Source organism: Sceloporus undulatus, chromosome 6, assembly GCF_019175285.1.
Source record: "Sceloporus undulatus isolate JIND9_A2432 ecotype Alabama chromosome 6, SceUnd_v1.1, whole genome shotgun sequence".
Classification (NCBI taxonomy): domain Eukaryota; kingdom Metazoa; phylum Chordata; class Lepidosauria; order Squamata; family Phrynosomatidae; genus Sceloporus; species Sceloporus undulatus.
The window spans coordinates 27,714,265-27,740,302 of NC_056527.1; the positions used below are offsets into that span (position 1 = coordinate 27,714,265).

Consider the following 26,038-nt stretch of genomic DNA (forward strand, 5'->3'; position numbering starts at 1 on the left):
CAAGCTTCTACGATATGATTGGTCTGCTTTCGTGCTTATCAAACCGTTTCGTCCAATCAAATGGAGCGCGTCTGCGCCTGTGCGACTCCTCCCTAACCCTCCTCTGTGAGAGTGTTTAAACTCCCTTGAGTCTAAAGAGGGTGGGCAAAAAAGAGAAAGAAAGAGAGAAGCTCGTTTCTGATTGGATCAGAGGCTTGTTTGTCATGTGCTGCTCCAATCAGAACCGTCGGTAGCGAGGGAGCCCTCGTAGAATACTAGTAATGAAAAGGAAGGAAGGGAGGAGCGAGTCAGACGGGCGGAGGAAGCTGCCGGAGTTGGGAGAGTGGGTCGGTATAATAGGCACAAACGGGGAGGAAGGGAGGGTCCGGGTGGGACTGCGGAGGTAAGTTTCCCCGAAGGAAGCCTCCGAAGGGCTCCGCTGCCGGCCTTCGCCTCCTTTGAGGCTCTGGGCCTCTTCCCCAGCCCTGCTTCCTCCTCCTTTATTGAAGAAATAACCCGGTTTGAGACCGCATTAACTGCCCTGGCTCAGCGCTAGGGAATTCTGGGAACTGTAGTTCTGCGAGGCGTTTAGCCCTCTCTGTCAGAGAGCTCTGGGGCCACAATGAACTACAATTCCCACGATTCCCTAGCCTTGGGCCAGGGCAGTTAAAGCGTGGGTTCTTTCTGCAGTGTGGGTTAGACTAATATATTGGTCCAAAACACAGTGCAGAAATAATCCCGTTTAAGACCGCTTCCACTGCCCTGGCTCAATGCTAGGGAATTCTGGGAACTGTAGTTCATTGCAGCACCAGAGCTAAATGTCACACAGAACTACAGTTCCCAGAATTCCCTAGCATTGAGCCAGGGCAGCTAAAGCGGTCTCAAACTGGATTATTTCTGCACTGTGTTTTGGACCTCATTGAGCCACGGCTCTTGAAAGTGGTGCAAAACTGCATTCATTCTATAGCACAGATCGGACTAATGTATTGGTCCAAAACACACTGCAGAAATAACCCAGTTTGAGACTGCTTTAACTGCTCTGGCTCAGTGCCAGGGGATTCTGGGAACTGTAGTTCTGTGTGACATTTAGCTGTGGTGCTACAACGAAGTGCAGTTCCCAAGATTCCCTAGCACCGAGCCAGGGCAGTTTAAGAGGTCTCAAACTGAGTTATTTCTGCAGTGTGTTTTGGACCAATATTAGTCCAATCTGCACTACAGAATTAATGCAGTTTCACACCACTTTAACTGCCCTGGCTCAGTGCTAGGGAATCCTGGGAATTGTATTATATTGTAGCACCATGACTCTCTGACAGAGAAGGCTAAATGTCTCACAAAACTACAACCCCCTGAATTCTCTAGCACTGAGCCAGGGCAGTGTAAGTGGTCTCAGACTGGATTATTTCTGCAGTGTGTTTTGCACCTCTCGCACTGACACCGGTTCTTTCCCACAGGCCTTCCAGCCCGGGGTCGTCATCGTCGGTGCCGCTTCCTCTTCTACTTTTCCTCGGAGCAGACGCCTCGCTTGCCGGTTCCCGCCTCTGCCCATGTTGAGGGAAAGTGGGTGGGCAGCCGCCTCTCAACTTCTTCTCCATCGCTGCCACCGCCTTCTTCTGGTGTCTCCCTCCAGGAGGAGTCTCCGGAGCCACCCAGCCAGAGAGCCGCCCCCATGGCTGAAGTAGGGCAGGAGGTCGTCCACCTGGTGTGGGGCAAGAAGCCCGGCTCCCAGGGCCTCGCAGACACCATCTTCTGCCGCTGGGCACAAGGTACATCTCCCACTTCTTCACCTGCCCCTTCAAGGATTATCCACGGGTGCATCTGTGTGTGTGTTGTGTACCTTCAAGTCGTTTCCGACTTATGGCGACCCTCAGGCCAACCTATTATTGAGCCCGTACAGACAGGCCAAAAATAAAACTGCTTCAGTTCACTTTGGAGGTATGCTGTTTAAATGATGCATGCATCCTAAGATGCCAAAAGCCATGTCAAAACCACACTTCATTCCTAAGGAGTCATAGTCCAAGTCTCAAAGCTCTACACCAAGCTGATTCTTCTCATCAAAGATTATCTATGGGTATAATGCAGTTTGACAACACTCTGAGTGCTTGTTTTATGTTCGTTGGGTGTTAACATTTCTTTACCATCCAACAGTCGTACCTCTATCGGCAGCTCAAAGATTCTTCCCTTTGATCCAGGAGTTGTAACATCATTTCCTTCCCCCTCAGAAGCTTCTAAGAAGAGTGAAGCAGTGGTATTATGTGTGGGATCACAGCTGCTGTTATTTATACAGATCTGAGCTGCTTAGGGCTGGGAGGTGGGAGCTAAATTTGCACTTTGGATAATAAGGTCCTTTCTTTGCTCTTCCACTCCTCCCCAGTTTCTCAGATGTGATAGGTAAAATGTAACACACACTTCTTGTTTGGCCATTGCTTGAAATTTCTCCTTTTTTCACCCCCAGTAGTGGACAAGAAGGGATTCATGTGTATCATAATCATTATATACTGTAATTATGATGGCTGTAAAAAGACTTCCTTCACAACCCCATCCTCTCTCTTTTTAAAAGATGATTTTTGCATGCTATAATTAGAAAACTATTTAAGTGTGTAGTAATCATGGTTTATTACAACCAGAAAGCATTTACAATCCTTATCCACGGATTCTTTATCCATGGATTCAAATATCCATGGCTTGAAAATATTTGAACAATACATAAATTACAAAAAGCAAACCTTGATTTTGCCATTTTATATAAGGGGCACTGTTTTACTGTCCTCTGTATTTAATGGGACTTGAACATCCATGGATGTTTGTATCTATGGGGGTTCCTGGAACCAAACCAGAACGGATACCAAAGGCCCACTGTATTTGTTGTGACCAACTGGGGAATCACGTTGTCTTTTTTATATCCAGTTCCCTTATTTATAGCCATTTCTACTAACTTTATTTAATCCTAAGTACACTGCCCAGAAAACCTTGGTTAGTACACCAAAGTGAATATCACTAGAATACCACTAGTAATACAAAGCTTATTAGAACTATGTTGAAACTAGTGGTATTGTTTGTTTCACTTTGATAGAGGCTTGGGCCCTCTGCTTACATATGATCAAGCAACACCAATGTGATCTATACAAGATAGTACTTACTGGAACTAAGTTGCTTAGTCATATGTAAGCAGAGGGCCCAAGCCTTCCTTGAGCTGATCAGTCTAATTATGACTCTTTCTTCTGATGGTTTGCACATTGTTTTACTGCATGTGATGTATGGTTTGATAGGACTGGGAAGATCCCTGGTGCCAGGCAGTTCAAGCACCTACAAAATTGCTCTGAATAACCAGGAACTTAATTTTTCCTCCTGTGATCCTCAGTAAGGCAGGATTTTAGAAACCATTTGACTTGGGCTTTGACAGCCTTTTAGTATCTTCAAACCATGTCAGATGCCTACCCCCCAAAATTTTTTGCTCTCTTCTTGATCCTGGCTTACTCAACAGAAGTAATGGAATAGCACTGATAATGATGTTTATCAATAGCTTGGCCATGAATAATAAATGTAAAAACAACAAACTCATCTTTGTTATTGCAGATGCACATGTATTGCAGTTGGAGATTTTTTTTCTAACCTGAAAGTTTTGTGTATTCTTGGTTGAACACCTTTATTTTAAAAAAAATCATAGAAGAATATTGTAAATTGCAAATTGCTTACTGTACTGTGGGAGAAGGGAGTAATGAAATACAGAATCTTAGCCAATAAGAATAACACCTAGGCTGGAGCACAATTTTGAAAGCTGGATTTTGCAATCTAAGCAACATTTAGAACTATTCCTTGTGCTCTAGCCTCTTGCTAGGCAAAAGCTTAACCCTTCTCAGCAATTTTCAGCTATGATTTTGGCTATATCCTTTTTTAGAAGTATTTACTTTAGGATTTATTTATTTATTGAGCACTGTGGGATTTTAGATCTTGTGAGCTAATCCAATAACACATTTAAAACAGCTACTAGTGCAACCTAGTCAGTGACATATACAGAGGCAGGAAAGATTTACAGTCCTCCCTCTTAATTCACAGGGTATCCGTTCCACCGCTCCTCCTCCCTCGCGAATTTGGCAATCCACAGATATATTCAAGCCCCACAGGCTTGAGTGGCTGCACGCCTCTGTGCATGGCCTTGTGTGTGCGCCATGGGCACGCACCCCATTAACTTTAATGGAGGCCATCCCTCCTCAGATAATCAAAACCACGGATCTTAAGTCCGCAAAACCGGAGGGGCAACTGTATTAGCAGTGTTAAATAACTCAAAAGGCAAAAGTAGCGTGCCCAGTGCTGGGAGAAGAGCAGCTGCATGGTATCTGCACCAGCCAAGATGGGCCCAGGTAACTCCCTGATATTCTACTGAAAAAGCATCAACAATGCAATAATGTCATTGGTATGGGGCTGACAACACTTAATCCATTTCATCCTCTGTCTCCCAAGAGAAAGTTGAAATGCCTGTGAAATGCACATTGATGAAATAATTGTTTTTAAAGTTATAAGTTTGCAGAAGAAATGAACAGACATTTACCTCAAGGATAGAAACTGGAGGCATCATTGGGCTTTGTGCTGCTGCTTGTATCTGTTAGCAAAATTTACTGTATATACTCATGTATAAGTCTAGAAGTTTAGGTCAAAAAATTGACCCCAAGAACCTGAGTCGACTTATCCATGGGTCAATGTAGATACTGTACTTTAACTCTCATTTTTTAAAAATGGGACCATCCCCTGGTGAAAGGCACAAGTGTAATTTGCCCTGGAAGCACTGACCTCCTAATCTCTCATCCATCCAGCCTTTAAAGTGAGTAAAGAGTTATGTCTGCTGGAATTTTTTAAGTTCTTTGGCATTGTTTTCCTTTGCTTCATCATTTAGATCCTTTGTTACCTGACCCTAAGTTTTACCGTCAACTTATCCATGGGCCATATCAAAATCCATAATTTTGGCCCCCAAATCTGCTCTTGACTTGTTCGGTGCATGTGTTAATAGTTTTTATCACATGCTATCGGTGATGAATTGCAGAGCTCAAGTGTTACAGAATCATGCTTTCAGTGTGCATCTGTCATGTTTTTTGTAAGTGATTCACTTTATCCAGTATGTTCTTTAATTAAACTGTTCCCTCTTATATGTGCAGTACCATTTTTGACATTGTAACATATTTCCTGTTTGTTTTTTCATTATATAGATATGGTACAATGATTGTGTGTCACATCTCATGGTGTGGGTGCTGTTCAGCTTTCTGGGGCTTATTTGTGATTTTGACTATGCTGTTTTTAATTATTGATCACCCATTTCCTTATATACTTCTTAGCCTGGTGCCTTAGTGCTCCTTTTCTAATGTGGATTTAATTGGAAAACATCTTGAAGTCTTCATAACTGGATTGAATGTAAGGAGGCTGTATGTCAGGAGTGCCCTATTTTTGGCAGCTGCATGTATCTGATTTGTTTGGGGGATTCTGAGGTCTGCATATGGTGTGATTATGTGTTATGAGTATTTACTGGAACCATGGAGCTCCCAGAGTATTATAGTGTTTGAGAGATTATTCCATGATTTTGCAGCATGAACACAAAATAGAACCTTGATACTGATTATAATTTCCCATGTTTATCCTTCCTCCACTTCATGTTCCTTGGAAGGCCTTTCATGCTTCAGCATCTCAGTCTAGGTTACTTGATACAGGGAGTGACCTTTTGGCTGCCCAGGTGCAAGGTGAAACTCCATAATTTGTATCAGTACAAAACCACCCTGTAAATACTTATGTATAAGTCTAGAAATTTTGGCCAAAAAACCTGAGTTAAATCCCCCCCCCCAATAAAAACCTGAGTTGACTTATCCATGACTCAGTTTTGCCACTATACTTTAACTCTTACTTTAAAAAGAAGCATCCCCTTGTGAAAGGCAAAAGTGTAATCTGTCCTGGAAGCACTGACCCCCACTTTTCTCTCTCATCCATCCAGCCTTGAGTTTGAGCCGAAACAGTTAAGCCTTGAGGAATTTTGTAAGTTTGTAAAAAAACAGAACAGAAAATATTACATATTCCATTTCCCCTATTTTTCTATTTAAAAAAAGCTCCAGAAGAAAGCAGGAAAAAAGTTTTCCCCTCAGTGTTTTTTAAGGGACTCCACATCTCTAATTGTGATACAGAATCTTCATTTCCTAGTACTGTATATGTAACGTTATTTAGAATCACATGTAACCTTCCTTTTTAAAATGTTAAATTATAAACAGTTCTCTAGCCTGTGCCAAATGATTAGAATATAGCCCTTTTCAGTGGTTCCTGTAATATCTTTACAAAGGTTATTTGTGTTTGTATTATTATTAATATTATTTGCAGAAAGTGTTCACACATATACAGTATTGAAATGGGAAATGAAGCTTGTGTCTGCTTTCCTTTTGCTTTGTTGGTTGTTCCCATTAGCCACTGGAAAAGCTAAGCAAAAGTGATGTATTTGTACACTCTGCTCATTCTAGTACTTAAGTTATCTCAAAATAATAAGTTGCTGTAGATTGAAGCTGACCTACAAAAGACAGATAGTTCAGTACACAATGAAACGAATCAGCAAAGCACAACTATTTGTAGTTGAACAGTATCATAGAGCCCAAACAGACAGGCCAAGATAAAGCTGGTTTAGGTCACTTTGGAGGTATGCTGTTTAAATTACACACACATCTTAAGCCAGAAGCTACACCAAAGCTGTGCTCCAATCCTTGGGACTGGAGCGTGGCTTTGGTGCAGCTTCTGACCTCTTAGGATGCATGCAGCATTTAAATAACATACCTCCAAAGTGACCTGAAGCAGCTTTATCTTGGCCTGTCTGTTCAGGCCCATAAAGGACTTAACAGTATTCATGCTTGAATGGAACCCTATGTAGAACCATACTGAAAGTATTCACTTCATGTTATGACCATATTTTTCTGTATCTGAACTTTGTAGTTACTGTAGCCCCAGACTTATTCCTTAAAACGTACAGTGTGATTTAGTGGTGACCTCTGAAGTATCTGTTGCATCATTGTACAAAAACTCCTATGTGTGCTCATTTAAGAATGGGGATGGCTATTCATTAAAACTAATGAATTAAAGTAACACTTCTATTAGTGTGAGGGTTTGAGGAAATCCAAGTGGTGTTTTCCAAGCCAGGTTGTTCACATTTATGTGATTATCAGGAATCAATTACTTTTGCAGAATTGATGAAAGATATATGTGTAGTGTAGGAGAGAGTATGTTGGATATGCTGCTGTTTGGCAGGAGTCGCATACTTCTAGCAGTGATGGTAAACTTATGGCACGCGTGCCAGAGGTGGCACTCAGAGCCCTCTCTGTGGGCACACATGCTATTGCCCTAGCACAGAGTTTGCCAGAGTTTCTTACTAGAAAGCCAGAGGGATGTGGCGCTTTGCAATAAATAAGTGCAGTCTGGGTTGCAGTTTGAGCACTCGGTCTGTAAAAGGTTCACCATCACTGTTCTAGAATGTATGGTCATTTCCTAGATGGAATAATGGGAAACTAAACAGTCACAGAAACAATCCTCTTGTTGTTCCAGCACTTATAATTTTTGTCACTTTTTGACAGAAGAAAGATTGGAGTAGAAAAACTTTAAAAATTTCAAGCAGTGAAGCTTACCATATATACTCACACTCATGTATAAATTGAGGGCAGGTTTGGGGGCTAAAGTTATGGATTTTGATATGAGTCATGGGTAAGCCAAGGATAAAACTTAATGGCCTATAGGATATGAAGAACAAATTGAGAGGAAAGCAGTGCCAATGAACTTCTGGCAGGCATAACTGTGTGCTCATCCAAAAGGCTATATGGATGAGGAAGAAACTACACTAAATGGTGGCTGTGTGATGGAGGGAAGCAAAGCAAAGCAAAGAAACTAACGACTATGGTCCAAAACAGGCAGCAAAAAATGGCTTCCATCTATTTTGGCGGTGGGGGTGCCCATGATGCATGCCCTGAAAGTTGCATTGGCCACATGCCAAGAGCATTCAAACCCAGAAGAACTGACACAAAAAGGAGCGTGGAAAAGCTGCTCCTGCTGGTTGGCAGATTGGAGACCATGGCAGCATCCCGCATTGGACCCGGAACCATGCAGTCTCCGCTGTCCCGCACCAGAGGCCGCTCCAACCTGCTGGTCTGTATGACCTCTAGGTTAGCAGTAATTACAGCCTTTAACATTAATGTGATAAATTTGCTTCATTTTAACCTAGAAAAGCTGACAAGCATACACAAATGTGAAGTCAAAGGCTTTCAGGGTCATAATCCATAGTTTTTTGTGGGGTTTTCAGGCTATGTCTTACTCAGACCCTTCAAAGCTCTCTTGAGTCTCCTTTGAGAGGAAGCACCAAAGAACTACCACGGCTGCCATCTTCCTGCCCAAGCATTCAAAAAGGTCAGCAGTGGCACCACAGCGGAAAGAGTAAATGAAATCAGTGCCTTTTTTAGGTATTCCCAGGACACACCAAGCTGTCACCTTTTGCCACTGCTTAGAAAAGGGGATGGTTCCTTTTTTTTTTTTTTTTCGTAAGAGCTGAAGTACAGTACTTTGACCCATGGTTAAATTGACTCGGGTTTTGTGGGTTGATTTTTTTGAGTATACATGAGTATATGCAACACATACCCTATGCACTGGTATGGTGAAATTTCCTGAGAACATTATTACAGCTAATTGTTGCTGTGAAAAGGACTGAGCAAGGCTCTTTAGGAAATAATTTAAATTAAAATTAAAAATTTTATTTCTATACCGCTCTTCTTACAATCAGGGCGGTGCACAACATCATAAAATACAAATACAATAAAACAATTACATTAAAACAATGTGCTGAAATTAGGAATATTACAGCTATCTGCACTATGACCCTAACAAACAGCAAGAAGCCTTTATCAAGAAGAATCTTGTGTCTATTAGCTAACATTACACTTTGGAAACAACTAAATCATCATTTTGGTTCCTCTTTTTAGGGTTTGTATTCAGTGAATCAGAATCTACTGCCTTAGAACAATTTGAAGGAGGCCCTTGTGCTGTGATTGCACCCATTCAGGTAATAATAGAAATTTAACACATGTATTTTTGTGCCTTCTGTTCCATAGTTCATGTGATAATTTACCTGCAATGGACAACTACACACTGTCTTTTGAAAATGCAATAGGTTTTACTTTCTAAATGCGCTCTGTGCACAGTACTCTGTACTAAGTAAAACTGAATTTAAAAACGCAAACGCTGGATTGAACCAGTTTAGTCTGCACATTCATTTAAATGCAGTATGCATAAAATGTCACAAATACCTAATTTAGATAAGTTAGAAATACAAATCAAAGAACTAATTTGTCTGTTCCACATATTTCTGCAGCACTGACTTCTAATAAAGGTAACTGATGTTTTAATCCTCTTGGGTAGAGGTAGATTTGCAGTTTTATTCTTGGTCATCAAAGAAACTGTAACTGCATGTGAATGTTGTCCCTTTTTTGTACAACATCTTGCTGTAGTTAAATCAGTCTGTAATTGCACTTTTGTCTATAATGGTTAAAGGATAGAGGCCTTTTGCACCGCACTGGGAAAAAAGTTTTCAGTAATTGGGAATACACATACAAACATATTTAAATCAACATTGAAAATGGAAACACTTTGCACCACCAGAGAACTAATGTTACATTTCTGATATGTCAATCTTGTCTTTAATATAAGGCATTTCTTCTGAAGAAGCTTTTTGCTTGTGAGAAATCTACCTGGAGACAATGTCAAGGTAACTACAAACCTGCTTCCTCATGTAGGATTTTCATACAGCACTTGACAGTAATGCTGTGCTATGATGCACTAAGCTAAACAATTTTGTTCATGAGCAATCCTGAATAATCCTCAGCTGCAGTAATTTGATAATGCATGTGTACACTAATTACAACATTTGTTAATGATTTTGTAGTAAGAGAATACAGAATTGGACATTATGAACTTCAAATGAGGCAGCAAGAAAACTCCAGACCTTGAAAACAGAATAATTGTGCAAATTAGGGAAGTGTAAAAAGTGTCATGAGTGCATGTCTTACCACAATTGGGTTGTTTATCTTACTGTTTTTGCAAACTTGAATTTTCTTCACTTTTGGACTAGAAAAGGTGTGTTAGGATTCATTTGTCATTGTGTTTAATAGAGAGAAGAAGAGGAACCCAGGTTAATAAGAATCTTTTTAATTGCTCTCGAACAAAAATTACCCATGTCCTTGAACATCTGGCAGACTTGTCAAACAGAATAAACAAATGCATGACTGGTAAATGAACATATTGTCAGGGATGATGGGAGTTGTAGCTCTTCACCTCTGGCTCTAACTCACCACCTTGTTATGCACCGGCGCTGACCAGTTTTGGCCAGTGGTTAATGCTTTTCTCCAAAGCAGCAGAGTTTCAGAGAATAGGCTGAAGACCCTGACAAATTCTCCAAGCCTTCTCACTCTTCCTCCACAGAAGCCTTCACACTTCTCCAGGATCCTGCTGGCTCTTGTATCTTCATTCAAGACACCAGACAACTCAGTAGTCTTATATAAAAATCTACTTTATTCTACTATATACAAATACTAATGCCCTCACAAATCACAATCTCCAAACTACTCACAAAACTCCACAACTACCCACTCTGCTCCACAAAATACATTGGTAATCATAGCAATTATTATAGCCATAGTAAAACACCACCCACTTAGTCAGTTTCCACCCAGTGGGCGTGTACATCCATTTTGATTGGTTCTCATAGTTCAACCCATAATTAATGATTTCATCATTTCACCTTGTCCACTTAATGATTCTCAGGTGGTGTCAATTATACTCTCTGCATTTCTGTCCTTGGAATTTAGGACTTGCTAATTACATTAGCTTTTACACCTGTGTGGCTTCTTAATTGCTTTTGCTTAGTCATAGTGACTCTCACATACATGTTTTATTTCTATCACTGTATATCCCATGTTGCATTTTCCTTAACACATATTTGGATTGTTTAAATTGTAAAACACATCTACCATGTACATTGTTCATAGTCAGTACTAATATAGTTAAAACAAGCATAACTTTTAAAACAATATAGATTGAATTAACATATTATGTCAGTACATGCATTTAAAAATGCCTTGGCAATAGGTTCCTCTGCGCTGAACCACTTTTGCTCCTTTTTAGAATTCAAATAATTTTCTCCTTCCCTCCTGCTGGCAGAAATTAGTGCATGTGTGAGTGACAGAGCGAAGAGTCATTTGCTTTAGGCATGGTGCTAAGTTATGATTTATTGCTATATGGATGAACTTACTGACGTGCCCTCCTTTCTAATACCCTTCAGCATGGCAGAAGACAGTAGAAGTTTCTGTTTCCAGGTTTAAACTCATTTCAGTATACTGACTTGTTGAACTATTTTAAAAAAACAAAAACAAATTATAATCATAAATTATGATTTTACATGCTAGTTTTAAACTAGTCATAATTTGGACTAGTTCTAACATAATAACAAAACTTCAGTTATTTTAAATCAGAAAGCAAAAGTTTCTGATCTCTTGGTTGCACTAGAAGAGTAGAAGAGAGGAAAAGGTGTGAGAGCCCACAATTTGTCCAAGTTCATTCCCACATCTCTGAATCCCTGTTTAGAGTAGTGATGGCGAATCCTTTTGGGTCCACATGTTGGGGATGGGGCTCCTGCAACCTGGAGGAAGGGCTGTGTGCAAGGGTGGGACTTCCATCCTCTAGCGGAGAGGTTTCTGGGGTGGGACATCTCCCCCTGCCCTTTCCCCGGCCTCCAGCTGTCTCTGAGAGACAGCTAGAAGCAAGGGAAGGTCCGGGAGGGGGGCCACAGGCGTGTACCTGTTGCTGCTCCTCTTGCCCTTCCTCCAGCTGGGCCCATGGGGGGGAGGAGGAGTGGGCACATGCCCCATCCTCCTCCCCTCTCCATTTTCTGGCTTCCAGCTGTCTCAGATAGACAGCTGGAGGCTGGGAAATGGCAGGGGGGAGGAGGAGGAATGGGCATGTGTGTGCCTGTTCCTCCTTACCCCCTGGACCATGCCGGGCAAAATGGCATCGTGTGCCACCTGTGGCATGTGTGCCATAGGTTTGCCATCATGGGTTTAGAGCTATGCCTGAAAAAGTTTGGTGGAGAAGCATGGGAATGAGTTGGGGCATGAGCCAAACTGAGAAGAACTCTGCCTGTCTGCTTTTCTCTCTTCTCATCACTCTACAGCAAGTTTAACTAGCAACTGAGGTACTAGGTAATTGCCAAGTTATGCCTTTGTCCATTGCCACCTCCTAAGCGGCTTTAAACCTGGTAAGATATAAACAAACCACTGGATCAGATGCAATAACGGATATTGCTAGATGTGTTGCATACAACTTCCCCGTCAAAAATTCTGTTTGTTCTGGCTTTCAATATTTCAGAGGAAGAGCAGAAGAACCTCCTTTGCCATACATTAAGTGAAATTTTGGAACTGGCTTGTTCTGATAATTCAGAATCGTATTGTATGGTAACATGGCAAAGAGGGAAAGCTGCAGAAGAAACTGCTAGTATTTCTGAGAGTCCAGCTGAATCAAGCCATCAAGAGGAGCAGCCCTGTAAGATATGTCTTATGTAGCATGATTTCAAGCAGTCCTTTTGTGTTTTTGTAGCAAGATTTTTATAACATGATTACTTCTGGACAAAAATCTTACTTTTTCTTATGCTGACACTGATCATGTGTTATATCTGACTTCTCTTACCTAATACTGATAGACTTTATGCTTCCAGAATTAAACTATGCTATAGATTTATTATGTCACTTTAATCTGAATATTTTAACAATAACACTTGACCGTAGTATTGCATCCCATTTTATGATAGCCTAATAAAGATAAGAGCTATGAAAATTAGATTAAAAAGTGCCCCATTAAATTAGGCCACTTTATATACTGTATAAAATTCTATTTAAGAGTTCACACAGCCATTAGATGTTAGATATTATCACAGAAGAAGCATCCTGCCCTCAGCCTCTTGTAAGATGGCTATTGCAGTAATATATGTTCATAGCCTTTTTAAAAAATCTTCAGAAATATTTATGTGTAACTTTATGTCAGTTTTAGATTCTGATTAATAGGTTGGGATCCTAACACTGTTTCCTACTTTGGGAGTTATCGCCTAAACAAAGCACTGCTTATGGGAAGTTCCCACTGATGGAAGGGAGAGGGAAACTTTGGCTAGTTTCCCATTTCCTTGCACTGCCTTCTAATAAATATACCCCAGGAGACTAGAGATCCTCTTGACAGAAGTAACACTCCATGAAAATTGTTCCACCTCTTCTGCTAATAAGATCCTGGACTGGATATTAATCCCAACTGTGAATGGAAGGAGGTATTCTGATTGCCAAAGTCTAGTTAAACTCAAGATTCATAAATAAATTCACTAATATTTGTTTAATTTACTGATAGCCTTAATAAAATATATTTCTTTAAGGGGAGCAACTTTCAGACTGTTTTATCCTCTCCATTTAAAAAAAATATGTTGTTTCTCATGATTGTTTTGATATTAGTTTTCTTAATATTTATCTAATTTCCACCTGTAGCCCAATTCATTTGGCACTGTCATATCCTGGAGTCACGCAGAATGGAAAGAGTCTTTTCCACTAAGGAGAGGCAGTTAATGACCCTTTAATCTGTTTAATTAATTGGCAGTGTTAGTGTTAAACTGGTATTGTTAGTTAAATGTCTCTCTCCAAATAAGCAAATAGACATTTTAGTTATATGTGACTATTAAAGGCTATGAGAAAATAAATCTTGCTCATAAAGATACTTCAATTAACATTCTCACCATGAAAAGTATTAATCTTTTTGACTGCACCTACTTGTGCTAGGAATATATTGGGAAACCAATGAGTCTTCTCAAAAGTACCTTTATTGGTAATTTCTGGTAAAGTCAGAGCTGAATTACCAGCTACTGTTGTCATACTATTAGTATATTCTTTTGTATATGTGCTTGATGTTTAACAGCTTGATTTGGGTACCTCCTGATTTTCAGATATATACAGATATACCTCAGTTAACAAACTGGATATGTTCCTGTTAGAGAAAAAGATCTTTGTGATGGTTGATGTCTCTTGTTACCGGTGGTTCTGGACTGGTACCAACTGGAACAGATGCAGTCTTCTCAGCTACTCAGTATCAAAGTAACTTCCACACAGATTTTCACTCAAATGAGGGTTTATTGACTTTGTTGCTATTTACACTTTACAGCAGGCTACTATACATCTATTCTCTTTCAGAGTCCATGCTAGAAGCTCGAATGTGACATCAGTCTTTGTTCTCTCACAAGATCATCTTTCCCACCAAGTGGACACACCTCTTTCCCATGAAGTCACCATGCTACACAGAAGCATAACAATAATACATTTGTTTATATTATGTCTCAGCACATGTCCTTGAAGACTTGCTCTTCCAGGCCTAGGCTTTCTGGCCTGCAACAGGAACCATTTTAAACCTTAGTTAACCATTGACACATCTGAACATTTTCAATACAATTTAGAAATATATTTTAACAGTTCCTGGACATTAAGAAAAGTTGGCTCCACAGGCAGGAATATCATGGATCGAATAGAAAACATCAAGGGGTAGCCATGTTGGCCATATAGCAAATCCAATAACATCAAAAATCCACCAAATAGTATACTTCCTTTGCAGTAACAAAGGAAATAATAAAAAAATAAATAATGACCTAACAAAGGAGCCTGTGGCCTCACAAAGATGGAGACATATTGGATTGAAAAGGAAGTATGTTTTTGTGTTGCAAATGGTTGTTAAATTTCCTGGACTTGGAGAATCTCCTAGTAGCCACATAGCCAGAAGGAGGAGGTACCAGCCTGTAAGAAATGCCCCTCCATACCATCTGAACTGAGAACAAAAATAGCAAAATGCAGTCCCATAACATCTTCAATTTTTTCTCTTATATAGTTTTTAACATCTTGCCTGATGAAGAAGTCAGTAGAGCTTCAGCAGCTTGCAACATGTATATTATGCATTTTCGTTGATCCAATAAAGGTATCACTATTTGGTGGATTTATGATGTTAACGGATAGAATAGGGATAGGTTCTTAATCCACAAAAAAGGAAGAGTACTTTGTTTCAGCAAACTTTATTATTCAGAACTAACAATACGACGATATAACAGATGTGATAGGAAACTACCTAAGCCTTGCATAGGTAAACAAAAACATTTTGAATCTTCTAGAAAACACTTGAAAGCTTTTTCCAAAATATATCCAGGGGTGACTTTTTTCCACTAGCCTCCACTCTTAGGATTTCTATTTTGGTGGCTTTGCTTAGGTGATATATGGTTTTTTATTTGTTTGTTTGTTTTTAACATGATGAGGTAGCCAGTATGACAGGTTTATCAAATCTCCCCTTTTCTCTCTATTTTGCTGTTCGGTAAGGGATTCTAAGGGCAGCTGCTGCTTATTCTACCTGTTGTAGGCAGGCACTCAGAGCTACAGTAGGATTGGCTAGAGCAAAATCCTGCTCTTCCCCAGTTCAACATACAATGCACTGTATCCTGCAGACATACTGCTGCATCTCTGCACCAAATTTCTATCTTTCTCCAGTCCTCCTTCATTATCATTCCAGTGCCAGTGTTGCTTTAAAAACTTCCAGCCAGACAGAAGACAGGAAGAAAAGGGGGTGGCTGGAGAGATGAGCATAAAAAGAATTTGTAAAAAGGAGCTTCTTTGTTCAACTTTGTTAACCGAGGTATGCTTGTATTTCACTTTAAGTTAGTTTTGATGATATGACTATGTGTTCAATAAAGAACAGTACCCTGATTATTGTGCCTTAGACATAAGGCTCTAAGTATATCTGTAGAGCTGAGTTTTAAAAATCAACAAATAAAACCATATTGATCTGATACAGTCCCTGAATATTCTCACATTAAAATGTGTCCATTTCAGAAATTTCCACCAGATTTGTTTGTATCATTTAACACATCAGTCCTAAATGCACTGTATAGAACTGAGTCTCATAAATATTAGTACAAACCAGTTCTATGTAATGTTGAGCTGAGAAGACTACAAAGCTTTTAGGAGTCTTATCTTGCCTAGTGATCAAAATGTATACAAAATAATTTATTTTCTGGGTACCTACATGTTTTGATGAAGAATACTAGAATCCTTACACTGGGCATATCATCTGGTACTAAAGCAAATTTTGCTTGCCTTAACTCATTGAACCATCTTGTAGTGTACTTGAAGTTTAGCAAAACCTTTTGTGCCAAATAATAAAACCTGATCTCTTAAGGTTTCGCAACACTCTGGCCTGTTACAGACTGCCAAAATAAAGCTGCTTCGGGTCTCTTTGGAGGTATGCTGTTTAAATGATGCATGCATCCTAAGAATCCGGAAGCTGCACCAAAGCTGCACGCCAGTGCTTAGGAATGGAGTGTGGCTTTGGCGCGACCTCCAGACTCTGCATCATTTAAATAGCGTACCTCCAAAGAGACCTGAAGCAGCTTTATTTTGGCAGTCTGTAACAGGCCTCTGTCTTTTTATAATTGGTTTTTCCCTATAGCCCAGTTTAATCTGTGTTTCCTAAGAAATGATGCTAAACTTGTAAGGCTAGAAGTGAAGTTTAGTTGATTACTCCAAGTGCATCCTCAGGATATAGTTAGAGGATTCTATCTGTAAGAGACGCAAGCCTAAAATCAATATTTTGTGTATGGGGAAAATAACAAATACTGAACTTATTCTAAAGTCTTCCAAGTAGCATAGTACCCTATATTGTGTCACAATATCCCCTTTTATTTGTTATATGCATGTGCATAGCAGTTTGTTAAAAAAGCAAATTTACATACATAGGCCTAAATCATGTTGTTAATCATTAGTATAGTTTTTTTTTAATCAATGAGATTTACATAAATGACTCACCATTCAACTACTGAATGTATGGGTCTATTCTGGTTGGGAGTACCTGTACAGTTTAAGCCACTGACTTCCTTGCTCCATGTTGGGTCACAGAAGGGAATATTTGTGACACAGCCAGCACTGCAGCCTTACTTTCCCTTCTAGTAGTAAAATCTATTCATATACAGTATATAAAATGGGAGGTGGATTTTCTACAATCAAGATTATTCTGTCTGGTATCAGCTCCCTGTGTTTACCTTGCCACTCTCTTCAACAATAACATATTTCTTGTCACACTGTTAAAGTTGGGTTTTGAAAGTCTTAATCTGAATGCTTAAATGCACAGAATGACTGTAAAGAATTGGTGTAGAATCTGACATTGAGCATAAAATGGGATGTAATACTGAAAGTCACTTTAAACAACCCCCGCCCCCCCAAAGTAATCAATAAATGCAAAGCCTGTATTTTAGTCCTTGGTAGAAAGTGGGGTATGCTTATGTCCATTTCATAAGGTAAGGATTTCAGTTGATTCCTGGCACTGCATAATCTATTCCACACATACTTTTAAATTCTGGTCTTGATTATAGCCCCCTGTTCCACCAATATCTCCCAGAGTTGAAGGCCTGTAGGAGGAGTGTCTGCCAGGAAGAGAAATGGCAGCTTACTTTTTCTGTTTACATATGTCTCTGCATTTTAGCTGTAATCTTCTGACAAATTATGGGAACCAAAATTATTTTTATATACCACATTGTTATGACTTGTGGTTTCTCTGCCATATCCTATAGGACAAAAGTAGCAAAAAGGAAATGGCTGGAATACCCTTCTGATGGATTCTACTTCTAACCATGCATGTGTTGACAGCTGCAAAATCATAAAAGTTTGTGATATTGATGTAGATTTTGCAGTAAAGATTTTGCATTTTACTTTTTTATTCAATTAAATAGTGAATTTACTTTGGTAGACCATGTTTTTGTACACATTGGACTTACAAAATAAAAGTTTCACTTTTTTTGTACTCATTTAAACAAACAAATAAATAAACAGTGCTACTGTCACTTAAAAAGTCCCATTTCATATTTATTTCAATAATGTTTGTGCTCCTCTCTTCACATTTCTATTGGCATTCTATTTAGCTTAACTTTGTCTGTGAAACTGGCAATAGTAATTGGTCCATATATTATACAAAGTTTAGTTGTATCATCTGCTTGATGTTGGGCACACTGATAACGTTTGCTATCCATTATTATAATGGTGCAAGTTCACAGGTTCAGCAATTTCTTTATGTCATAATTCCCCCAGATGATCTGTTTTTCATAATTATAACTAGCACAGTTCAAAGTGTTCTTTTAGCTATGAAGTCTAGGGTAAGGTCTATTTCTAAGAGGATGTCATTCTTGTATTATAATCTGAATCACAGAAACTGCAGTGTTGTGAATTCTTCCCCTATGTTGTTAATACTGGAATTTTGCTTTAATGAGAGTGGCTGTGCATCTGCACTTATTTCTTTGGCATGTAGCTAAATTTTTATGGTAATCATTTAAATTTTATTATTCTTGCTATCTGTTAAATTCAGTAATCATGCTGATTCCATTCAATTTATACTTTGTGCACAAAGTAGTGATTGGCCAGGTCCCAGTCAGATGATGGGAAAAGCTCTCTTTAAGAAAGGAGGAAAAGGTGATATAAAATCTGAACCTGGGAAGGCACTAGATGCTGTATTTTTTCCTGCTGTTAGCTTCTCTATTACATGCTTAAGTAATACAGTTTCTTTAGAAAAAAGAAAAAATATTGCTTAAAAATTAATATGCTTTTAATTGTTGAGAGAAATGAGAAATGAGTTAAGAAATGGAATAAAAATACAGCTTTCTTACATTAGGTTTGCTCTGAAATCTATCTACTTATAACTGCTCAGTTATCCTTCCAGAAAATCTGCTCAACCAGCAGAACTGTGTGTTTCAGTGTGCTTGTGTTTAGTAATCTCTCTGCAGTGGTTGACATAATTCATTCGGAACAGACCATGGAAGTTTCCAGGGTTATTGACCTATATTTGTTTGCTAGCCTTGGCAATATTTTAATTGCCTGTGCATCCAGTTACCTGTATATAGCGACCTAGATGGGTCACATTAAATTGGTTTGCACAAGTAGAAGCTGGTCCAAAAAAAGGTCTGGGTTGGAGTTAAGTTATGAAAAGCTTGAAAGTATTCTAGCTTGCTGTGTGTTTCTTGTGTTACTTTTTGCCATGTGTAGTGCTGAAAAGTGTCTCTTGTGTATAGCTGCCTTGGCTGTCGAAGAGCTTGGCTTTGAGCGATTTCATGCATTAATTCAGTAAGTAATATGTTGGAACACTTAAAATATGCTATCTTGTTGTCACAATAAACAACAATTTATTTAAGACATAAGCATAATGTGATTCATCTTCACAAGCTTGACCATCAAGGTTAAAACATACTTAGAAATAAGTTCAAGAAAGCCATTGCTTTAAAGATCAGATTATGAATATGATGGTTACCCAGGTGTATACTTACTTTGAGATTTTAATAAAGGCCTTTTCCCCCCTGTTAGTTTCAGTATTGACCTGAAATGTTCACAGTTAAGCATTCAATTTAGGAGGTTCTGAATTTTAAAAATCAGAAACTTGCATTTAGAAAAATTAATTGTATTCAAACACTATAATTGGACAGCGGTTATCTCTTTGTAGAAACATTTCTACACTCAAGTTATTATTTCCCACTCGCTGAAAAAACAATTTGGGATTGTGAGATGGACAGATACATAAGCCTAACAAGCAGTGATGGCACTTACTATTAACTGACTTGGGTTGTAATAGGCTTCTGAATGAAGACTCTCAGTACTGTTCAGCTGTTAGGGACAGTGAGGAAAAGGGTATCTGAATTTACACTACCAATTAAATGTCTGAGGTAAGCATGGAGAAAGGTATTTTGTAAGCACCACAGTAGGCATGCAGCTATCTGTGCCTGATTGTCTGAACTGACACCAGTGTACTTCATAATCCCTGTAATAAACTAGGTCTATATATTACAAATCATTCACAGGAGGGATTGCTATTAACTGCATGTTTTGCCTTTTTAAAGAAAAAAATAAAAGTTATACTTATTGTATTAGTAATTTAAAAGAGCTGTGCATTTTCACTGACCGTGGCATGTGTTTTTCACTGTAAGATGCCTAAATCAGGCTTATAGAATTCTGGCACATGCTTTTGTTTTGATCCTACTAGTGCTATAAATGTTTTTATCCAGTGGACAACTACTGCTCATTGTGTTTCAAATATGTTAATCAAAAATACTGTAGTAGCTTATAATATACTTCATTTTATTCTTAAATCATTAAAAAATAGAAATTACTGTAAAAGTAATATTTAATTGGCTCTTCTTTTTAATCTCCAGAAAGCAATCATTCACAAGCTTTCCTGATTTCAAAGAGGCAGTTTGGAATCAATATTCAGTCTGGACAAACAAATTTGGTGTGCTGCTCTTTCTGTATTCTGTGATACTGACCAAGGTAAGTTCATGAAAAGTATATGCTAGCTTAAACTGATTTCTTAAATTGGCTGGAAATACAAAATGGTTGAATTTTCATTTTAGAATCTGTAAAATGATAATTAATTTGCAGTAGCTAGATTGGCAATACAAGTATGTGCCATCTGGTTTGGATTTACATCCCCTTGACTAAATTTGCGGGGGGGGGGGGGGGGGAGGGATTGAAATGCTTTTAAAGTATTTCATACTTTAGGCAATGGTGCCTCAGCCTTGCTAGTGGGAAAATAATTATTTAACTTGTAGCCCCAAAGCTGTTTTAGATACCTTGCAAGTAAGACATTTCATTATAGGAAGAATTTATGATGAATGGAAGGAAGGTACAAAGATATCTTAGTTTCGTTTTCTCAGTTCTTTTAATGGGAATGAGTACTGTATGTCTGAGAACACTATGAAATACTTTGTTGTTGTGTGCCTTCAAGTTACTTCTTACTAATGGTGATCTGACCTATCACGGGATTGTCATGGCAGATTTGTTCAGGGGAGGATCTTCCCTTGCCTTCCTCTGAGGCTTAGGGAGTGTGGTCATCCAGGGGGTTTCCATGGCCAAGCAAGAATTTGAATTTTAGTCCAACTCCCAAATTACTACACCATGCTGATGCTCTATGAAGTATTAGAGGAATAAAACAATGTTTTACTAATATTGTTGATTTCTTCTGATGACACTGAACCCCAAATCTCCAGAGAACCTATTCCAGCTGTTTCATGTAGATGTTGGACTTCATGGGGGACAGAGGCAAGCCTGGAGAGACTCCGCAGGCCAGTGGCCAACAATTAAAGTGTGAACACAGTAGCACCAGCTTCTGATCTCACCCCTCAAGAAAAGAATAGGATCACTGTAAAGCAGTGCCTCCAAGACCCAATCCAACAAGGTGATCCAGAAGAATAGACAATGTTAGGCCTAGAAGAACCAACAGGGTCATACTCCATCTGTCCATTTCCCAGCAAATGTCCTCCATCAAGGCAGCCAAAACTGTGTTGTATAATTCAGACTGAAAGCAGACTGAATAATCTTTAGTCAAATGGAAGGCAACTGTCATTATTTCTTTATTAAGTATTTTTTTTAAATTTCCCCCCTTATCTTCCCACAAGATCTTATATTCAGATAAAATCAGTTGAGACCAGTTCTAAACATTTTCAAAGTTTATTATAGTAAGGAACAATTTAAACAATCTAAAAACATAGGAAATGGCTTAACAATTTAAATCACATTAAAATTGTTCTGTATGTTTCTGTAGGGTGGCTGTTCACATTAGTAAAATATCATCACCTGTAGGGGAAAATATTTTTTGGTATGGTTGGTCATTGTACAATTAAATGTACCAGAACATATTCCTGTTTTTAGGGCATTGAAAATATTAAAAATGAAATAGAAGATTCAACTGAGCCATTGATAGATCCGGTTTACGGTCATGGAAGGTGAGCTCTGTTTAGTTTTGTACTTAAAGTATTGATTATTCTCTGAATAATGTTTTTCAGAAATACAACAGTATAAGGAGTTCATTAAGAAGAAATTGACAGAAATATGTAGAGAAGCTCACATGTTTTTATATTTCATCACCAGGCTTTGTGAGATTGCTAATTTATATTTGAAATACTCTTAGTGAGATACACTTAAAAGCATGTTCTAGCTTCCTGGAGTTGAGGGAGTGTATGTTCAGTTTACTGTATCTTCCCATCCTTTTAAAAAACTACTTGTGGTGCCACATGACTCTCTTTCTACAAAAAGATGAAAGCATTGATTATTTGTAAGTCTCATTTTTTTTCTTCGCCCTAAGCCAAAGTTTAATTAATCTCCTGTTGACGGGGCATGCAGTATCTAACGTCTGGGATGGAGACAGGGAATGCTCAGGAATGAGTAAGTACATTTCCGTTTTCTTGCTTTAATGTGGCATAAGAGTTTGTAAACGGAGTTCCCCATTGTTTTGAATTTCTTTGAACCTAAAGCTGTATCCTTGTGGGAATATTTGTACTTTTTATTTCTAGGTTTATTCCCAAATTCTCCCTCTGCATGTAGCTAGAAGGTTCTAGCCAACTGTTGGTTCCCATGCCATTTTATGACAGATTAGAGTGCCCCTTAAAATGTTCTTTATAGCACAATATCGTATAAGGATTTGGGTTTTGCCTACTTTGTCTTATTACTAGTATACTGTATTGTGTGCTAGTACAACTTACTTCAGGTAAAACCTTTCTCCTCATTTCGTGTTCAAGAGAGGTTTGGGAAAGAGAGAATCTTCTCTGTAGTGTTATCTGGAGAGAATTTTACTTGTCTCCAATAATTATTTTCAGCACCAGATTAAATCCTTATTTGTTCAGGCATTTTATCTGATTCATGAGTTATTCCCCTCAGTTTTATTGCATTGGATAATTATTTTATTCTAATTCTGCCCTGAGATCCATTTTTTCCAATGAAGGTTCTGCTTATAAATCTAATAAACTTACGTTTTTCAAATTGCCACAAGATGGCAGTAGACTCTAAGGAAGGAGACTATTTGAAGATGTTAGAATAAGGGAGGAAAGTCTCCAAATCTAGGAGGCATGGAAGAATCTTCACAAGTTCATGTGGTAGTAAATGTGGAATAAACATGTAAATGTGTTGTCTTTTCATTGGGAATTATGTTAAAATAAGGCTGCAAATGATTGTGACAATGTATACATGAGAAAGCTGATATAATTTATTGAGAGATTTAGGTTTTCGCCTTTATCAGAATGAACAGTGAGTGTATACAAAGCATTCTTTAAAAAACCAATAATACTTGGCTAGGTAATAGGCCATGAGAAAAGAAGAAGACCGCATTCCAGATGGATAGACTCAAACAAGCCACAGCCCTGCGTCTGGAAGACCTGAGCAGGGCTGTTGATGATAGGGTGACTTGGAGGTCTCTCATTCATGTGGTTGCCATAAGTTGAAGTCTTGATGGCAGTTAACACTAAACAACAGCAAAGCATTCATAATCCAGATTCCATGTAACTTTTCATTTCATGAGGTAGTGTCTGTGTCTTCTCTATTACCATATGTAGCATTTGGTTGTAAGTGAACCACTAATCATGTTTGGAAAACTTGAAAATTTAAAAGCGTAGGTTTATTTTTTAAAAAAAAAAACCTTAGTGAAACAGTGAACAGGGAAGAACAGCTCACTATATTGATTCTTTTGATTAAGAGATCACTATAAAATACAGCCTAGACATAACACAGTAGCATATTTCTTCGGCAAGGCACCTGAAGGGCAAAGGTTTATCTAATGAAGTCCAAATAGCTACTTCTTAACGTAAAAAGCAACGGGGGGAGGGGGAGACTTCATTTTTTCCTGCCAACCACTCCAAATCAGTGCATTTTCAAAACTGTTTCCCTGTGAATTTCAAACACTTTACTGTTGTTTTTAAAACAAAGACAACTGGTCCATGATGACACACCTCTGCATGTAATATGTAATTTGTCCCTAAACCACCATTGGAAACAATGCAGTAGCCCATTTCAGAGATTATTCTAACAATTTGCTAACAATGCTAATGAAACAAGAATGCGAAAACAATCTTTGGGAACCTACCAGCCTCCAGATTTTGTGGAAATTACAGTTGTTGTCATAGGACCAGCATAGTGTAGTGGCTTGAGCATTGGACTAGGACATTGGGGCATTTTCTTAAAGAAGGATCAATAACAAGTGTGACGTGGGTTTAAGAACGTAGTAGACTTCATCTGTCTCCCTCCCTTTCTATCACCTCTCTTCATTCTGTTCATTCTCTTTATCATCCCTTTCTATACATACTCATGCCTTCATCTACTTTCACAAACCTTCTACACTTACCCAGACCTTCTCCAACTTATTTAATCCTTAGAGAATTTTGGTAAAAAGGTGGAAAAGTTGCCTTGTCTGTCCTTACTGGCAGAATCTCTTTGTTGTTTTCAAGAGAAATCTTTCTCATCCCTGACTGTAAATGGCAGGGTATGAACCTGTTAAACTTGCATTCCAAGTGTGTGGCTCTACAGCCAAGCTACAGTCCTTCAAAAAATTTAAAGAAGTGTTACTCTTTTGGCATCAGTTCCACAGAGATTTGAACTATGGGATACTCCTTCAGCCATGTATATCAGTACTAGAATGAAGACTGGGGTGGCGCAGGAAGGCCCTATCAGTTCGTGATAAGGTATAAGTTTGTGATAATCCCCTGGCCTCAGAGGGAGAGAAGCACAGCTCCATCATGCCTAGGCCCAGAAGCAGGTAAACGGCCCTCCCCTCCATTCCAGCAGCTGATGCCCCAGCCACAGAGGGAGAAAAGGGGCAGTATCTGTTGGATTTAATCGCCTCCCACACTGCCATCCCCTTTTCCTTTTGTGACATGTATTAATTAGATTGTAAAACAGCCTGGATACAAGGAATTTTTTGGTTGGTCTTTTACTTGTAAACTGCTGTGTACAGTTATGGCACTGTATAAATGGATGAAGGTGATGGTAATGATTATGATGATAGGAAGTTCTTCTAACTGTGAAGATATAACAAGACTGAAATCTAGACCAGGAGCATCAGACCCCAGGAAACATGGGAGGCAAGTGTCTTGGTCTGTGAAGAAAGCACAACTGGGAAAATGGGTAGAGTTTCTGGGAGGCCACACATGTTTCAGGGTCATGGAGAGGCATGTCAGAACTACTTTGTTAAAAGAAAAATGGAATGTGACAATCATAAAAACTCATACAAGTGATGGCACAATATTCTTATTATAGTGATTTATACCAGCAGGTTTTTTCATCACACAACATTCATGTGTGCATTTCTTTTTTGAGGTGATATACACCTCTTCTGTGTGAAATGCAAAACAAATAACAATACCACTCTGAACAGCATATTTGATTGGTAGTTTGCAAGCATTGCTGAAGAGTTTGTTACAGTGAAGCACACAGATTTCTGATCTGATTTCTTTGGTATGTTAGCAGCATGTTTTTGAGTTATTCATAAGAATTTGCACTAACTCTGTGTGTCCAGTCCTTAAAAGGCCCTCTTTGCAAGTCACCCTTTGCAGAACTTACAGTTCATCTTAACTGTATTTTCTGTGCAGAGGACAAATTGGATATGGAAAGGACAAATCCCACTTAGAAAGGTTTAAAGTTCTCAGTAGTGTTACTGTTATAAATTCATAAATTTGTTTTCATTTGTTTTGTTAAGAACATAGCAAATGAATGAATGGCCTTGGGTTCTCGGACTCTGTTCTTGACTGGTTTAGATCTTATTTGTCAGATAGATCTTTTGCACTGGTCATGGGTGGTCAGACCTCGTCCTCTGTTCTCTTATCTGTTGGAGTTCCTCAGGGCTCTGTTTTGGTTCCCCTTTTGTTTTCTCTCTACACATTGTCCCTAGGTAAACTCATTAGTTCTTTTAGCTTTTCCTATCATTTGTACGTCAATGACACTCAGCTGTATCTTTCCATCCCTGACCTTTCTCCGGGTCTTGAACAGCAAGTTTCATCTTGTCTTACAGCTGTCTCTCAGTGGATGCAGCATCGACGCTTGAAGTTCAGTATGTCCAAAACAGAGCTTCTCGTTTTTCCACCTAAGTCTACTCTTAAATACTCCTTTTCTGTTTCTGTTGATGATATTTCTATTCGACCAGTCCAGGAAGCCCATAGTCT

The 26,038-nt window shown here is 38.8% G+C and overlaps 1 protein-coding gene across 5 annotated transcripts in view; it reads left to right on the forward strand.

Moving 5' to 3' along the window:
• Positions 1-163: 163 nt before the first annotated feature.
• The window catches only part of MINDY3 (MINDY lysine 48 deubiquitinase 3), a 42,129-nt gene continuing 16,254 nt past the window's right edge, over positions 164-26,038 (forward strand). The window contains exons 1-9 of one of the 5 annotated variants that reach the window (XM_042473472.1): positions 164-326; positions 1,431-1,742; positions 8,955-9,034; positions 9,679-9,736; positions 12,391-12,564; positions 19,139-19,190; positions 20,270-20,384; positions 21,765-21,838; positions 22,198-22,277. In XM_042473472.1, the coding sequence (XP_042329406.1) occupies positions 1,646-1,742; positions 8,955-9,034; positions 9,679-9,736; positions 12,391-12,564; positions 19,139-19,190; positions 20,270-20,384; positions 21,765-21,838; positions 22,198-22,277 (730 nt within the window). In that variant the 5' untranslated portion in view covers positions 164-326; positions 1,431-1,645. Of the gene's footprint in view, positions 327-346; positions 383-1,430; positions 1,743-4,069; positions 4,338-8,954; positions 9,035-9,678; positions 9,737-11,931; positions 12,281-12,390; positions 12,565-19,138; positions 19,191-20,269; positions 20,385-21,764; positions 21,839-22,197; positions 22,278-26,038 lie in introns of those variants that run through there. The other 4 variants (XM_042473473.1, XM_042473474.1, XM_042473476.1 and 1 more) reach the window with 4 other exon arrangements.